Source organism: Branchiostoma lanceolatum, chromosome 19 (genome assembly GCF_035083965.1).
Source record: "Branchiostoma lanceolatum isolate klBraLanc5 chromosome 19, klBraLanc5.hap2, whole genome shotgun sequence".
NCBI classification, from domain to species: Eukaryota; Metazoa; Chordata; class Leptocardii; order Amphioxiformes; family Branchiostomatidae; genus Branchiostoma; species Branchiostoma lanceolatum.
The window spans coordinates 8,655,127-8,673,842 of NC_089740.1; the positions used below are offsets into that span (position 1 = coordinate 8,655,127).

The window sequence follows — 18,716 nt, forward strand, 5'->3', positions numbered from 1 at the left end:
CACAACTTTTCAAACTCAAACCCTTCTTTGCTTGCCAGCAAACAGATATTAAACTTATATCACCATTTCTTCTCAAACCTAACATTCTCCAACCTTAATATATAGTCTTATATTATCACCTGTTTTCAAAACAAGTTAGATTTAAAGTTAACGTTGACACTTAATGCATTTGTTAAACTTCATTGGGTACTTTATGTGTTGTATTTGGGACTCTACAGAAGAAAATCTATATAAGATTTTCAAGCATTAAACTCTTTTAAGGGTAACGGTACATGGTGGGCACTACATGTTGGAAATGGCCTTACTTTAACAACTGCAAAGTTGGGCTTTATAATGTCTCAATTTACAATGATTAATTAGAATTATTCGACTATGTGTCCAGCACCCCTTATATCAACTTGAAGATAACTGTAGGTGTTCTAAAGAATGTCTCAACTTGAGGAAACTCCCCAGCAGAATCTTAATCATTTTTAGATAATGACTTTCAGCAAGACGAAACTACGTCACTGACTTACAATATTGTTAGACAGCACGAATATCTCAAATAAGACATATCTTAAACCTTGATTACACATAGGCTTGATATGCTTATAACACTGTGAAAAGAACTTAACAAGTACATTCTCTAGTACTATGCACTGACACCATGATGGCTTAATACAGAATATGAATGTACATGTATTACCACCGCCAGATACAAGATGTTACTTCAGTTGCACTTTTCGGTTCAACTGTTACAGTACCTTCACTATTTCACAGAACCAAAGTACTGGGCAAAGTATTAAACATCAACTCTCATAGTTCTACCAGGTACCCTAAGACTGCCACATTAAAAAAGAAAAAATGACGTTGACTTCAAAGACATTTACTAAATGCAGCATCAGTAATAGCTGAGCTACGCACACTTCAGATATCCAGGTGTTCAAGACATTCTTGAGAAGGCCTTAATAACACAGGTGGGGTCGTGTGGCGTAACGGCAGGGTTCGAATACCCTGACGCCACCGATCTTGTGCCCTTGGGAAAAAGGCACTTTACACGACTTTCCCCACTCCAGCCAAGTGTAAAAAACGGCTATACTATGTGTGTGGGTCACGACATCAGCAATAGCTGCCTGCGTCCCACGTGTATTGCACTGTTGCAATTCCAATAAAATCCAAATCCAAACACCATTCATTTGATGCAGAGGTCTTAGGGTACCCGCAAAACATCACTTAAATACTGTTAATACTTAAGAAATTAGCATGGCTTGTAAACATCACAAACTATATAGTACTCCAACATTTAACATTAGAGACTAAATATAAATACTGTTACAATAGTCTTAGCATAAATCTATCGCAAATAACATGACAAAGTCACTCTAACGTTATTTATAAACTCTCAAGGAGTTTTTGCATTGTAAGGCAGACCTGCCTATAGTTGCATTGCTCAAGAATTTTGTTCTGAGACAATAATGCAAAGTGAAGAAGTCTTGATGTTAAACTCTTCTCAATTAGAGTTAAGAAATTGTGCAACAGAATAGAATTCATTCTAAAGGCCTTATTGTGAGTAAATGTCTGTTGGCACAAATTTGTGGTGTGACTTTAGATATTCTAAACGTAAAATGTATTATGTTTAGTATTTTGTCTTTGTCACAGAGTGTACAAATCAAAGTATGTCTAAACGATGTTTCTCATATTTGCACTGTACATATAGGCCTTGAAAAATTGCATTTTCATATTTTTCAAATACTTTGCTCCAAATAGGTCTCCTGGGTTCCTAGCAGTCTATGTATTTTCTTGTGTTGGACGCCTTTTTTGTGAATAAAGATACAAATGACAAATGTATAATTATTGCTGTTTAAGCTGGAATTATGGAAATGCTATTTTCCCAAAGATATAATAATATATGCACCAGCTCTACTGGTGATGTCTTTATTATTATTGGTCGGATATTAAAGAAACCAAGGTGACATCTTGGCTAAAATGTTTGCAAGAACAAAAATGTCAGAAAAGTGACAAAATTAATAGAATCAAGAACTCAAAATATGTGAGTTGTGATATTACTTTAAAAGTTTACATTCAACTTTAAGTAAATCACCCAACAATTTAAGTGTTATCTTTCTCTTGTTGACCTTTTTTTCCTTTAACAGGTCAATACAATATCATACACTAATAGTAATACTTATATAATATCAAGTTTCCCCTGATTCAGAAGTGCATTATAAATCAAACAAAAGTTGCATTGCTTTGCAGTTGCATTGGTCAAATCTTACCAATATATCATCAACCTTAACATGTGAGTTAATTATTAATCTTTTTAACAAATATGAGTTTTCCACTCTCTCTGAGTACAATTATAATTTTTTCTTTCCTCCTACTAGTATACAGTGACAGCTCCAAAAGCTTCCTCTTCATTTTCAAAGCATTAAGTAGCTGGTTATATACAAAACTATCTAAACCCAAGTTTGTGATTTAAATAGTCTTTTAATGTAAATATTGATTTTAGTTAGAAAGTGATATTCACCCTGTTCACAGTGCCTGTACAATAATGTTTTATCTAAAGTTTAAGATTCAATGCAGATCACTTCAATTGTTTCTTGGTCGTGCTCTGCACTACCTGTACAGTTAGTTGCTGTTTTCTCCAACACAAGTCTTTACTTGCTGAAGTTTTGTCCCTTTTTGGCTATGCCTCACGCGCAGAGCCTAAGGGCTGTTATTCTTCACTGCTTTTCCATCAGAGATCAACCACAACAGCTTAACATACCTCCAACAATGATTTGGCAAGAAAAGGTTGTTTTCTATGTAAAACATTGTCTACTCTTAGACTTATATGTATGTTTTTACCAATGAAAACACACAAAAAATAGATTTGGCAATTCCAGTATTTTCTCCAAAGTCTTCAGTGTTAAATAGTTTTTTTTTCTAAACAGGGGAATAAGGGCGCAGCACCCTCATACTTATGCCCTCATACTTTTTGGACAAATTCTGACAGAACTGTAAAGTTTAGATTGACCACATTACCTTGCTAGGCCACAGTCTATTTAGAATATTTCTGAGTCTGTGGAAGCATTTAATTCCCATTCAGAAGGCTTTAAAATGCCCAAATTTTCAATGAAATTTCTAACAAGGATATGGTTCTGCACTCTCATTCTTTGCAAAATGCCCAAAAAACCCAACTGCTTATAATAAACCTTTTACCAAGAAGAACATAAGGGAAATGCTTTGAATTGATGCCATGACAACAGAGTTAATGGCATGACAACCGAGTTGATGCCATGACAACTGAGTTGATGCCATGACAACAGAGTTGATGCCATGACAACAGAATTGATGCCATGACAACCGAGGTTGATGCCATAACAACCGAGTTGATGCCATAACAACTGAGTTGATGCCAATCAAAGTTGAAGGATTTTTAATGTTGCATCTTGACTTTCCAGCGGAGAACCAGGTATGCCCCAAGGCGCAGGAGGACAAAGAAGATGGCCAGCACGATGAAGTCCACATAGAGTTTGGCGTCTTGCACGTCCATCTCCTTCAAGACGTCTTCACTCTCGTGGAAGATGCAGAACTTCCCTTCCTCGCAGTCTAAGGGGCCACGGTCAAACCCGTAGATCGACAGGAGAATCCCTACGGAAGAAAAGAACCATATTTTACTTTGACATTAGCCCGAAAAATAGCTACTGTAAAGAATGCACATTTTCTCTAGAATTAGGAGGCATAGTCTTAAAGTTAAAGGGCCGCAGTGAAACCCTTAGATCAACAACAGAATCCCTGCAGAAAATAAGAGCCACACATTACATTCATTGACAATTCATTAGCTTGAAAAATAGCTACTGTAAAGAATGCACATTTTCTCTAGAATTAGCAGGCGTAGTCTAGATCTAGGGGCCATAGATCGACAACAGAATCCCTGCGGATGGAAATAGCCACATATGAAATGTAGCAGGATAGCCTTCAAGTGGCTACCATCAAGTCATTTATGTTTGCTGGGATATAATTTCATAGTATACAATATATATGAGGAGAAAAGACTGGCTTTCATGCACATTCTTGAGACAGTTCTGACCTTCGAAGCTGTATCTGACGTATGAGATGTAGGACATCCACTGCAGGTAGTCTGGGATGGTGTCAAAGTTCACGAAGAATCCCGAGAACAGCAGGATGGGAATCGCCGTCACGGGCCCCAAGAATGTTGCAGCCTGCAGGACAGACAATACTTAACTTCAGTAACACATTATTAACTATCAACATTACAGGGCTAAAAATAGTGTGTCATTAGTACCATTGTTTCAAAACTGCTGCAAATATTTTATTCCACATCATGAATATTTCTGAAGTTTTAGAAATAAGTTGAGATCACATTCAAAATATTTCCAAAGTATCAAATCTCTTACACATAGAATTACAATAATTTGAAAACACAAATGATAACAATAACAACCCTCTCGATGACTTAGAATAGACTTAGAATGAAATAGTATAAAATTTGCGGGACATTTACATAAAAATGCGCTGACTGTAGAAAATTCCTACAAAACAACTAACTGGATTACTTTGAATCTTCATGTGATACAATCTATGAAATTAAAAGTATATTTCATGGCAGAAAAATCTAAAAATATACACAATGAGGTACTGCCATAACACTTTGACAAATTTAACATATATGTCATGGATATCAAGTTATTAATAAAAGGACTACAGTAACAGCAGTTACTGTAACCGTTATAATCACAATATCCCAATGGCACAATATACAATGGTGCAAACAAGGATGGCGGGGCATATCTAGAAGCAACACATATTAAATGTTAAAAAGGGAAAAAAAAAAACTTACAGAATTCTGTCTACAGGAAATGCCACTACTGAAGCTACAGGATAGCATAAAGGAGTGGTACAAATGATTGAAATTTTGCCATGGTTAACAATGTGATAACACACAGGGCTCGAAATACTGGGTGCATGTGTATTTTTGCATGTCTAAAATTGAAGCTGTGCACTGGTGCCCCTAGATACTTATGTAGAGTTTTGTAAGATACAATTATAGTATCCTGGCATCATAATCATAAAATCTTAAAGTCAGTTGAATTCCTTGTTTAAAATTTTGATCTTACACAATTTCAGATTCAAGCTTGAAGTCTGAAGAGAGGCAGTATTTATTGAGGTTTGTAAAATTAGATTTTGCTGAGTCAGACATTCTCCTTTTTTTGATGTTGTGCACCCAATTTTTTTCCTGTGCACCTTCTTTAATTCATAGGTTAGGTGCCCCAAAAAATGAATTTCGATCCCTGAAACAACGTCTAGTACATTTTGGGAAGCCTCTTCCAGGCTCCCTCCATAGGTTGCAAACTGTACTTAATTTTCAGCCAGCTATCTCTTGTAGCATGTTTATTTGGCCAATTTTCTTATATTTTGCCAGAAACCTATGGAGCCTGGTAGAGGCTACGTTTTTGGAGCCTGTCTTGTAGACAGCATAGGCAAGACTATGCTGATGACTTAAGGCCGTGTGCTTGCGCAGCTGGAAAAACCTTTTTTTTTAAAAATGGACGCAATGGATGGAAGTGGATGCATATGTCATCCATATAATCAAATCAACATGAACTTAGGTGGCCCAAAATGAATTTTGAGCCCTGACACAGCATTTATGGATTTTTTTGGGCAACCTGTATGGAGAGCGAGACTATGTTGATGACTCGGCAACTGGAAAACCTTTTTTTTGGGAAATGGACGCAATGAATGCAGATGTCATCCGTATAATCAAAATAGCCTTAGGTGCCCCAAAATGAATTTCGAGCCCTGACACAATATTTACACGTTTTTGGGGCTTGACAGCATGCCAGTACCTGTATGGAAGGCGAGACTATGCTGATGACTAGCCCGTGCGCCTGCGCTACTATACACAATTCTGCCATGATGGCGTGATACAGCACGATTCTCCACCAGTCTACAGGCTGACTCGTCATCAGGTAGGTCATGGCTGTGTAGGGTAGGGGCAGCACCAACTGTTGGACAGGACAGGGGGGATAATAACATGCAGGTCAGTGGGTTGGTTGTACCCTTCCAGGGCTAATGGTCTGGACACTGTGCAACTGTCAGTGCAATAGCTATAGATGGAATAGTAAAAAATGTGCCCTAAAAAATCCTAAAATCTTGTTTTTGCATCTATTATAAACTAAAGTCTTGTTACTTTTATATGAGAACACTTTAAAATGTCCAGAGCACTCTGTTACATTGCATCTTTTCCTTGCACTTTTCCAAAGACAAAATTCAGAGAAAAGCCTGTAGAGGGTTTTTAGAATAGACTATACAGAAACTAAATTTTTTAAAAAGAAAGTTGGCTTTTCGACTTTTTCTCTCTATTCCCTTCTATCTTTGCACTGACTGCTACACATAAGTTCCAGAGACCTCCTTTGGGATGATTTCTCGCCAGTCGGCAGCTTGTCTTCCCTTTGGAGGAAAAAAACTCTTTGTTTATTAGTAAGAAGCTGATTAGAAGCCATGGAGGGGTACCTGAAGCGATGTGGAAGCCGCTCCGATCAGCAACCCCAGAGACTGAGCCACCAGAGAGGTTAGAGTCGAGAGAGCCACAAAAAGGGTGAACCGTAGAGCTTCGAAGGGCTGTTCGGTCATCCAGTACACTATGGTACAGTACAGCACGGGCAGGACTACCTGAAGAGTGGATAAGGGGTAAGTGGTTAGGTGATAAGGGGAGGCTACTGGTCAGGACTAGGTCCAGTTCTGGTTCAGGCTCAGTAGATTTGGTCCAAGTCTTGACCTGGACTGGATTCTACTAATACCCGTAACACAGCAGGAGATGATAAGGGGAGGGCATTAGACCAGGTCCAATTCAGGTCCAGTTTTGCTACTACCCGTCACCTGAGAGGATTTTTTTCCCGATCATCCCAAGTTCCCAATTGATGAGAAGATCCTATAAGCATGTCTTCTTTTTTCTGTCACTTCTTTACTCATGGATTTTTTAAAATGAGGACATTTCTACATATTTTAGTCATGGACTTTTGTCCGTCAAGATGGAAATTTTCCATCATATGCAAGAAAATTCCATCAAATGATGGAAATGGGTGCTGATTAGAACCCTGCCCGTCACAATTAGCAGGAAAATCGAGCGGCAGACGAATCTACCAGCTCTGAATACATTTTGGGCAGTACTACACTCGGTGTTCTCAAACTTGACTATTGCATGATTTTTAGAGGGATTGGTCGACGTTTGCAGGTCAGTGAGCTCCATTCAATGTTAAAGAGATTTTCAATAAAAAATATTGTGAGATTTTGACATTCAACAACCATCCGGCGATCAACAAATATGGCTGCTAAAGCTATTCAACTGTGACACAGGCCCGGCTTTAGGGGCTAAAGACACCAGTCAAGTTGATTGTCAACTTCTGTCTTTCTTTGGACATATAGGGTATTGTCCCAAGGGAAAATGAATAGAATTTTGCAAAATAGAAAGGTCGAAAAAGAGGTAAAAGGTAATGATCATATAGGTCTGGAATACCTTACTCCAAAATATTTATCAAGATAGCACGGAGAAGAAAATCCAGTGGACCAAGTCACTAGACTGGTAGGAATGTATGATTGCATACAGATGGACTGTGAAATTATTTTGAAGGATGCAATTAAAGGCAGGCTAAACTTAATTTCGTAAAGCATAATGCAGTATGTTAAATATACTACTAAGACCAGTTCTGACTTGTTTTACACTAGTCCATCATAGATTAGCGTTTTTACAACATTTGAAATTCGCGGTGTGGTGATGTAATACTGGCGATGTCCAAAGACCTTTGACCTTTGTGACGTCAGATTCCGAGTCGGCCACACCTGCACCATAGGAATTGCTCCAGACGCCATTCCTCCGACTCGGAATCTGACGTCACAAAGGTCAAAGGGCTTTGGACATCGCCAGTATTACATCACCACACCGCGAATTTCAAATGTTGTAAAAACACTAATCTATGATGGACTAGTGTAAAAGAAGTCAGAACTGGTCTTAGTAGTATATTTAACATACTGCAGTATGCTTCACGAAATTAAGTTTAACCTGCCTTTAAGCAAGAATATTAATGTTGAATGGTTACAGAAACTTTCTAGTCTATGTCAATATGTGTTTCTATCACATCATCACAGCCAATTCTAGTTTGCTTTACTTAAGCATAGATTGATATCTCCCATTGACATCTTAGACTTATAGTAAAGTACATGTATATGATCATGAACATAGATTGTAAGTAAGAAAAGTACTGAAAAGACATAATGATTGTATAATGTGACTAAATATGATTTCCAACAGTGATATCTAAGTGACAACAAACAAAACAACAATCACTGTGATTGCGGTTACCGAAATTGCTTATTATATTATATATACAATGTAGTCCATGATATAATGTGATCTATTGCAATTGCCTAAATGTATCACAATCATCATCATATGTAGTATCATATGAGAACTGGATCCTACCAATTTGGGGGATTGCACGTACATATACATCCTTCGACTCTTGCATAAATGTAAAGCACTTGTAGAACCATTATCTAAGAACCACGTACTGTATTACACATGTAGAGCTAAAGACGATGAGAGTATAAACTGACCTGGAAGGGCACATCGGCCAGTGTTTTAGCCAGGTAGTAGGCCTTGAGTGAGTACCAGTAGTTTAAGTGTTCTCTGATGAACACTGACATCTCCATGGGAACTGGGGAAGAAACAACATTTAATTATAATGATGATCATCATAATTCAATATCTATTACTAACAGTGACTGTAGGTTCACAGTTGAAACATTACTGTAAAGTTCGAATTCTGTAGTATTGTCACTGTAGCGAAGCGATGAAACACAATATTTTCCAGTCATGATTTCATGCAACTTGTTAGGACACAGTGTGAAAACCTTTGACTTACATGTGAGAACTGTTGGCATGAGGGCAGTGAACATGAGAAACAGCATGGAGAAGAAGAGGAACCCTGTGTTGTTGAACACCTTGCTGCCCTCATTGCCAATCTTCCAGTAGAGCATCCCAATCAGCAGACCAACCAGGAGATGGGAGCACAGCCTCAGTCTGGTCAGAACCTGGGGAAAACAGTTGCATATTAAACGTCAACCGAAGCCATAGTCGTGAGTGTGATTCCCCGACCAAAGACTTTAAAGTTGGTACATATTGCGTCTCTGCTAAGCACTCAGCACTTACATGTACAGGAAAGAGTATGGGTACTATAACGTTACAGTGTACTATGGTAGTCTAGCATCTTAGCAAAAAACACTGTGACAGTCACATAATGTCAACAGCTATTTTCAGCAGTCACCATCACAGAATAGCATAGTGGGTTATAGTGCTCACTTTGCATGCAGTAGATTGTGGGTTACAACCCAAACTGAGTCATACCAGAGACTTTAATTTTGAAAATGGTGCATACTGCTTTCTCTATTTAGCACTCAGCACGTATCTTGGATTAGCCCCCAGGTAATTAGCATTTATCTGTGCTTGCAAAGCTGTGTGCACTACCAAAAATGCTTTTTCTTATTTTTCTTGTTTTCTTGATTTTTCTTATTGAGAGAAAGATTTTCTTCCATAAAGAATTTCAAGAAAATCAAGAAACCTTATGCAAAACCTTTGAATGTTAAATCTTACATTAAGAGTTTTATTCTTGTTTTTCTTAGGTGAAGAGAGGATTTCTAGTATGATTTTTTATCAGGAAGAATATTCTAGAAATTCTAGTCAGTCTTTCTTCCTTATTCTTCACACAATATTTGCTTCTTGTTTGGTCAAATGGAGTATTTTGCAGAATCTACTCTTAAGATTTTTATTCTTGCCATACATGAATTTTTCTTTAGACTTTCATTTCACTAGGAAAACATTCTTGACATTTCTTGTTTTCTTAATTTAGGAAGTCTGAGAAATATGATTCTTGCAATTCTTAGTAATATGTAAGAAGATGTAAGGATTTTCTTGACCAAATACAGTTATTTTCTTGACCAAATACAGTTAAGAAAAATGAGAAAATCAAGAAACTGTAAAACAAGTAATTCCCAAGTGTTTTTCTGTTCGAATTCCTTTTCCACAAAGTTAAAGAAAGATGATTCCTGCTTTTCTGTGTTATCTAAAGATGGAAAGTAAAATGAAAGTTCGAATTTGCATGATTTCCTTTATTTTCTTAAAATTGTAAAGTTCAAGAAGTCAATCATTTTTTTCTTGTAAGAAGAAAGTAAATTATGCTAATTTATTACTCCCATCATCCTTTGCTGTAGACAGTTTGAATGTGGACCGTTGAGTTTGGGCTCCGGCTGTATTTGCCTGATGTGCGCTTTAGATCTTACAATAATAGGGAAAGATGTGGCTAGTTTCGTGAGGACACTTTTTGGTATCATGTGGGACTCACTACACAACGTAGATGACTTGTTTTAAGTTCCAAAATGCTTCCTCAGGCCAACGCCATCAACAGATATGCTCCAGGTATGTTATAGCCTGTCTTGCATGAAAATAACTTATTTCCCAAGTAGATACTCTTAGTTTTGTGTTTGTGGTTGCATGATACAGCCAACCAGTAATTGCAGAACATTGTACGTTTAGTGCAGTTATACCTAAAAGGTACTAAAAAAGTTAAAGTATATCATTTTCAAGCAAATGCACAAGCCCCCCCCTCCCCCATGCATGTATACGGGGGAGGGGGGCGATATAAGAAATGACAGTCACTAAGTCTTTGTGTGTTTTTCTAGGCTTAGAAACCTTTGTTGTGTTTGTGGTTGCATGCCAACCAGTAATTGCAGAACATGTACGTAAGTGCAGTAATACCTACAAGGTACTAAAAAGTATATTAAAGTATAACATTTTCAAGCAAATGCACAAGCCCCCATCCCCATGCATGTATATGGGGGAGGGGGGCGATATAGGAAAATGACAGTCAGTCTTTGTGTATTTTTCTAGGCTTAGAAACCTTTGTTGTGTTTGTGGGTGCATGATACAGCTAACCAGTAATTGCAGAACATGTACGTTAAGTGCAGTAATACCTACAAGGTACTAAAAAAGTATAAGTATAACATTTTCAAGCAAATGCACAAGCCCCCCATCCCCATGCATGTATGAAAATGACAGTCATCGTCATCTGTTTTTGTGTGTTTTTCTAGACTTGGAAACCTGTTGGACCAAAGAAGATGCCCCCGTCTCAAGTTTGGAAAATCTTTCAACAATTACAAGTCATTGATTATAAGAAGGACAGCTACAACACTGCAGAACTGACAGTTTTAGAAGGACAATTAGTTATTTGTATGAGCACAGAGAAAATGTGCTTTTATCACAGCATCAAATGTGAAACATTTATCGAAACAATTGTATTGCAAACTGGTTAATCTTTGCAATCCTTGGTTAAGAATGGGCTTTAGAAAGAAAAATCCAAAACTGTGTATTAAACAATTAGATCAACAATAATAAATATGATTGGAACATGTTTACATTATATTATCATTGATTTATTAAATGGTATTCTTGATTCAAGACCCCCATCTTAGTTCAAGAAACTGTTTCTAGGTTTAAGGAATGTATTCTTGAGGACAGAAAGGTATTCCTACAACAAGAACCTCACTCTCAGTGGAAGAAACTCATTCTAGGTGTAAGAAATTCATTCTTGAGGTCAGAAAGATATTCCTATTTCAAGAACCTCGCTCTCAGTGGAAGAAACTCATTCTAGATGTAAGAAATTCATTCTTGAGGACAGAAAGGTATTCCTATTTCAAGAACCTCACTCTTAGTGCAAGAAACTCATTCTAGGTGTAAGAAATTCATTCTTGAGGTCAGAAAGGTATTCCTATTTCAAGAACCTTGCTCTCAGTGGAAGAAACTCATTCTAGATGTAAGAAATTCATTCTTGAGGACAGAAAGGTATTCCTATTTCAAGAACCTCACTCTTAGTGCAAGAAACTCATTCTAAGTGTAAGAAATTTATTCTTGAGGACAGAAGAAATAAGGAAATGTCAGTGAGGACGTAACAAATATAAACTTTTTCTTAGATAGTTAGAATATTTTTCTCTGAATTTATTATATCTTAGATAAAAATTCTGTGCCATAGAAGAATCATAACAACAAGAAAATTTATTTCGAGGTTTCTAGTCAATATGTGTGAGAAAAAACAACTTGGTCAGAGAAAAATATTCTAAGAAAAAGTTTATATTTGTTACGTCCTCACTGACATTTCCTTATTCGTTCTTATTCTTGCACACAGAATAATTTTCTTTCTGGAAGATAATTTTTCTTCAACAAAGAAAAAACAAGTAAAAACAAGAATGTCTTTTTTTGTAGTGTGGCCCAAGGGCTATTGATTTCCAAAATAGAGATGGGTGCCACCTTATACATGTACTCAGTACATGCAGCACCAAATGTCGTCTTTAGGTTTAACTTTAAAAATGCTAAATTTATGAGAACATTCATGTTAAGCACCATAAAATCATAAGATAGACTAACTTGAATTATTACTTCAAAATCACACATGTCAAGGGGAAAAGCGAGCTGCATACTGATATTTACAAGTTGATAAAAACTTATTGATTTATCAACTTACTGTGTCCCTGACTATTGTGAGGAAGGTCCTTTTGAAGAGAACCCAGAACTGAGTCAGACAGGAAGTGGAGAAGGTGTTTTTGTGATGTTCCACTTCACCAAAGAACTCCTGCAAAAATAGCAACATTTCAGTAAAACAAGGAAGCGAGCAAGCAAGCAGTTTTTTAGACTCATAAAGTCTATGCAGACAGGTAGTCACCATAGACAGAATTCTTAATGTTTGTGTCAATGGAAAAATTATCTAAGGGACAATGACCAGGTGGTCCTTATGCAGAGGTGGTCACTTGTACAGGTTTGACTGTTTATCAGGGTGACTCTTACACCTACCCTATTGCCATCCTCATCCTCAGTAAGCGGCGTGAGTTGCAACCTTCTCTAGATCTGATTGGCTCACTTTAAAAATCATGTACTACTTCTCACCAATGAGAGTGATTCTTTCACTTATACCCCCATGCCATCCTCATCCTCAGTCACTGTTCTACACTCTAATTGGCTCATTTAAAAATCCAGTATCATTTCTAACCAATGAGAGTGAACCTAACACCTACCCTGTTGCCGTCCTCATCCTCGGTAAGCGGCGTGAGTTGCCCGGACTGCTCGAGGGCTTCCCTCAGCTTCCTGGCCTCGTTTACCGTCAGGTTCCCGCTCTTGATGAGTTGTCGCAGTTTGGTGGGGCTGTGCTCCAGTCTGAGGGGCGAGTTGCAGTGGTACGACGTGCACTCCCCGTTCTGTACAGCCTTTACCAGCTGGGGTAGCACGTTACCGTACTCACCGCTGGCTACCTCCATAACTGTGGGGGAAAGGTGTGGGTTGGTAAGTACGGTTACAGTAGCAGTTACTGTAAACAATGTCTGAGGGGCGAGTTGCAGTGGTAGGACGTGCACTCCCCATTCTGTACAGCCTTCACCAGCTGGGGTAGCACGTTACCGTACTCACCGCTGGCTACCTCCATAACTGTGGGGGAAAGGTGGGGGTTCATAAGCAATACAATGTGGCAATAATATTATTAGGGCTGTTCCATGAAAAAAGGAAAGAAGGCAATTGAAAAGTTAAATAAATGTTTTTGATTTAGGGTTCAACATGCAGGTGATACAGATTTGAGTCAGAGATTTTTATAAATATGAAATCAAATGCAATATTGACGTGGCAGACTTTTATAGTAGCTGTCACAGTGGTAAACCATGTATTTTAAGATAAGCTGATATATACACGATTGGATATTTTAGCAATGCAGAACAACAATGCCAAACTTGCTGAACAAACTGTTCAACAAACTTTCCCATCGTACAGAAGTTCTTACAACAAAACAAGACAACTTACTGTAGTCTGCAGGGTTGTGGAAGGTGGGACAAATCAGGTTCAGTCCCTTCAGGTAGGGGATGAGTCCGTCCACCTTCCCCTGGTATATACACTGGCCCTCCCCCAGAACATACAGCTGTGAGGAGATCAAACAACAATGGCAGTCAGTCACAAAATCATTTTATAATCTTTTTAATTTGATTATCATCATAATTTATACATCTCATTCTGCCAATACTAGGCAGACTATGCTATATCATAATGAAATATTTATTGACACAACAAAAGTACAGCGACTTTCATAAGGTCTACTACAGCTACACATACATACAAGCAGTCAAGTGGATACAAATGAATTAACCTGTACATATTAAATGTATACATAATATATATGAGTTATATGTTGTTGTTTTTGTTGGTAAGTCCATCAGTTTTGTTGGCTAAACCTTTAACAGTTTTCCATCTTACACTCAGGCATCAACACTGGGCCAGAACATACTACAAGTGGATTATACAGCTGTGGAGATGAAAAAGGATGGAAAGGCTCACACACAAACTTTGTCTTGATTTGATTATTGCCATAAAGACCGACCTGTCACAGATCTTGCTAGCCACCCAAATACAGCTCAAATGTAGCTCAAAGTCAATCAAGTAAGCTGTCCAACGTATTACAAAGCAAACTTGATCGTTTTGTTTCTTACTGGCACGGCAGCACAAATCATTTCATTGCCGAGCTACATTTCAATTGGAAAACAACCTTTCAAAAAAGGATGACAACCTCCCACATGAAATTGGTGGTTCTAGGTCAACTACTGTAGGAAGCATCTGTTGGGTCAAAGCTGATTCAGATCTGAGGTTGATTGAATCGGGTGCCTTTGGGAGCTTGTTCCTACCTTGTCGAACAATTCGAAGAGCTTGGCGCTGGGTTGGTGGATGGTGCAGATGATGGTGCGCCCCCCCTGGGCCAGACTCTTCATCAGGGAGACACACTGGAAACTGGAGGCACTGTCCAGGCCACTGGGGACAACGTTTAACCAATCATTATTGAGTAAAAAAACAACTTGGCTTTAACATGCCATGTATACAAGGCTTTCTCTCTCTCTCTCTCTCTATCCAATTTAACGTCTTTTGTTCCCCATCATCTGGGGGTTAGACGTGCTTGCACATGGATGGGGAAGCCCCAGAACTCCTCATCAAGTGCAAGTCCTTTTTGTAGCAAGAGTTTTTACGGCTGGATGCCCTTCCTAACACCAACCCAAACCCTACTGCTGGGCTTAGGACATGGGAAATGTGTGTTAAGTGCCTTTCCCAAGGGCACAACGTCTGGGTGCATGTCCGGACATGTCTGGGTACTCCACTGGGGATTGAACCTGGGTCTTATTGGTTCATAGCCGGATGCTCTGCCACTGTGCTACACAGACGCCACCCACTTTGGTATAGTAATTACGGGTACACCCATTAACCTTATTATTGAAATTGTTAAGTATAAGCCCGGGTTACACATAGCCGCACATGGCTCCCGAATGCTAGCCGACCCAAGTCGGCGGTAGTTCGGGAGTAGTCTGACCAGCTTTTAGGCCACGCCTATCTTTGGTGCCGAATTTGAGCCGAACATGCGCTGAACATGCGCCGAACATGTCCCAACCATCTCCGCAGTAAATGACTGAGCCTGAATGCTTTCTAACCTACTCCCAACCATCTCGACCTCTCAACCAAATCTCTCCTGACTAATTCCCGACCGATTGCTAACCCTCTCATGAATTGAAATGGACATATTCAGCGACTTTCAAAAGAGGCGCGCACGTTCTGGGAGACAGTAGTCAGTTTGGTTGGGAATGAGTTAACAGAGATTTATCTACGGCCTTGGGGTGAATTATGGGTAGGTTGGAAACTAGTTGGGGTAAGTCAGCTATACCTGTAAAAGTCTTAAGTATACCAATGAAATTGCTCAGTTTTCAGTATAATTGCTGTTATCATTGTATTCAGTAAAATTGCTGAACTGTATTTGATAAAATTTCTGTTACCATTACTACTAAAAGAGTAATATTTTCAGTAAAATTTATAAGCTTAGTAATGAAAGTGCAACCATGTCTGACTCAGTAAAACGGCTCAAAGTACAATAAAATAGGCACCCTTGAAATCTAAGACACATACCTGGTAGGCTCATCAAAGAACATGACAGGAGGGTTGTTGACCAGCTCCAGGGCGATGGACAGACGTTTGGCCTGCCCGCCAGACAAGTTGACAGTTCGAGTGTTGGCGCACTCAGTTAGGCCCAGGGTACCCAAAATCTCCTCTACCTGTAGGTGTGGCAGTTGCAAACAGGTAAGTACAAACAGGTGTAACAGGTGTTAACATATACATGTATGTACAGGTGCCATGGGTGTATCAAGGTTGAAAGTGGGAGTGTCGGTGAACCATGTCATATAATGAAGTGGTTGTAAAATTCTCTATTTTTCAGAAATCTCAGTGATCGATGCTTTGCAAGGTCTATTGACAACAATACAACACAGATAACAGATTCTGGAGACTAGCTATGATGATCGATTAGAAGAAAATATAAGTTCTTACCAAAAGCTTTTTCTCACGTCTTGGAGTCTTTTCTGTCAGCTTCAGGTTGGCAGAAACCTGTACAAAGATAAAGACAGTTATCTTATGTATATTCTGGTGATATCTTTGGTGATAACTTTCATGGCATGTTTATTGCTTTATGTTCCATCTCTAGCTGAGGTCACTAATTTTCACCTCTGTGCCCTTTTTTTCTATTTCCCAAGGGCATGTCACATTTGGACCTATCTCCATGGGATTTGAACTCTAGAGTCAACTTCTAGGTCAGTGTGAGTGACCACAAGTAGTCACTTACACCTTTATTTGTCCAAGGCTTTTACCCACAAAAGGTAGCACAATGAAAATATTTTACAATTTCATGAGCTATCCTGTTTAGAAATATATGCAACTTACAGTCAAAGAACCTGACCCAAAGTCAGAGGAAACATGATCTTATGTGGTGCATGATAGTCTTAAGATTCTCTCTGGTAGTCAAATGGCTATTTTTATACGTCAGTTAAAAAAACAAACATATCAGTAAACACAGAGTCTTTGCCTGAAAGTAATTGAGCCTTTAAGTTTAAAGCAGCACATAACAGATCAGCTGTATCCGATTCGCAAAGAAAAGTGTGTCAAGGATATAATAGCAAGGTTTGGATTTCAATAGTACTAAGACATCAGTACAGTACCTACATGCATGTACTGTATACATTGATGGGATTGCCTACTTTACCTCTCGTCTGTAGAAGATCTTGGTTCAACAACAGCCTATAAACATTTAGCTTCTTGCCATTCTGATCAATCGTAATGTACTTAGTACAAGTAGATGGAAGAACTAAGTGGCGAAATCTAATCAATCGTCCTCCCAGCAAATCTCCATTTCTAAGTTCTAATATACAATTACGGAATATACCCTCTAGGAAGGAAAACAAAATAGCTTTTATGTATAAAACAGAGGAAAAAGGAGCAAGATTGTAGACAATCTTGAAAATTTTATCATGTTGTTAAAAGGAGAAATTCAGAAATGCACAGGTTTTCAAATTAATGTGTCACTGTGACAGTATTATGGTGCAAATTTGCAACTTTATCTTTGGGAAAAACTTTTTCAAATTGATGATTGCAACCTGATAATCACGAGGTGATATGGATATATAAGTATGGCATATTACACAGAAATAGTAAGTGCTGGTGAATGCTATAGCCTTATTCAACTTATGAGTACATACTTGATTCTATCTGCAGACATCCTGTACGTTGAGTGCCACAGACATTTGGAGAGGGCGTACTTTTGGCATATCCTCTTTGTAATGTATATTTTATCCACTTTTTCCTGACAAAAGCAATTGCAAGATTTTTCCTACCAGACGGATGGATGGAGTAGGTAAAAATCGTTAAATTTTTGACGTTTGCTACGAGCCCTAATTTAAAACTCAGGCCTTAGACTATTTCCACACTAGCTGGAGAGGTTGTTGCAAATCTATTTAATAATAATAATATATGATAATATTTTGGGCAAGAAAACCCAGAAAAAGCTACACACTGCAAATCATTAGATTTGTCCAGTTTTAATACCACTGTTGGATCACATGACTTCCATGACGCACAGGGTATTAATAACTGGTATTATGTTCAAATGTAGGACACAGTGAGTTTCTGTCAGGGAGATCTAATTTTAGATTTCTGGAACAATCTATTTTCATAGATAAAAGGCAGCGTGACATTTGGCATTTCACGACTTGGCATTTCAGTATAAACAAGGAGGTTTAATCAAGAGGAGAGAGCACGCTGTAAACGCCCCGCTGTGCCTTTTGTTTTCACCCGCGAGAGCCGGCTGCGATCCTTTGTTTACCAGCCGGCGCGGCGCCCCTTTGATGCCCTATGCGCTTCCCCGCGTTTCCCGCGGTTTTCAATGCAAATGAGGGTAGTCATGACGTCACAGCCTCCGAATCCCCCCGACCTCGTCACGAAGCCCGGCCGAGAAGAAGCGATGAGTTTTAGATTTCCGACGATTGCCATATTTGGAACACTCGGCAGGCCTGCGACGACGTCATCTTCGGATTGTTGACAACATGGCCGACATCTAGACCTTTTCGGCTTCGCTGTGCGACAAACATGGGTAAAATTACGGCCACTTTTCTGAGTGGATGTCCGTTTTCTTGCGATAGAATTATGAATTTTTAGACGTATTTTTAGGTGGATATGACAGGAATGTGAAGTTTTTCTTCGCTTAGCTGATATTTTGTCCTAACAGTTGAAGGAGTGCTCGTCAAAATGGCGTGTTTTCTGATGTTCATAGCATGGCGGTATTTTTCGTAGCGTG

At 38.6% G+C, this 18,716-nt stretch overlaps 1 protein-coding gene and 1 long non-coding RNA gene across 2 annotated transcripts in view; one reads left to right on the top strand and one right to left on the bottom strand.

The window, feature by feature from the left end:
* Positions 1-2,390: 2,390 nt before the first annotated feature.
* The window catches only part of LOC136425066 (ATP-binding cassette sub-family G member 4-like), a 29,008-nt gene continuing 12,682 nt past the window's right edge, over positions 2,391-18,716 (bottom strand). The window contains exons 4-14 of the mRNA XM_066413828.1: positions 16,421-16,477; positions 16,004-16,149; positions 14,743-14,866; positions 13,871-13,985; positions 13,099-13,340; positions 12,552-12,659; positions 8,904-9,072; positions 8,596-8,696; positions 6,496-6,654; positions 4,052-4,184; positions 2,391-3,612 (exon numbers count right to left, since the gene is read on the bottom strand). Of these exons, the coding sequence (XP_066269925.1) occupies positions 3,398-3,612; positions 4,052-4,184; positions 6,496-6,654; positions 8,596-8,696; positions 8,904-9,072; positions 12,552-12,659; positions 13,099-13,340; positions 13,871-13,985; positions 14,743-14,866; positions 16,004-16,149; positions 16,421-16,477 (1,569 nt within the window). The 3' untranslated portion in view covers positions 2,391-3,397. The remainder of the gene's footprint in view (positions 3,613-4,051; positions 4,185-6,495; positions 6,655-8,595; positions 8,697-8,903; positions 9,073-12,551; positions 12,660-13,098; positions 13,341-13,870; positions 13,986-14,742; positions 14,867-16,003; positions 16,150-16,420; positions 16,478-18,716) is intronic.
* LOC136425071 (uncharacterized) lies at positions 9,499-11,491 on the top strand. Its single transcript, XR_010753976.1, has 2 exons — positions 9,499-10,453; positions 11,125-11,491. It is a non-coding gene; the product is annotated as an uncharacterized lncRNA (long non-coding RNA).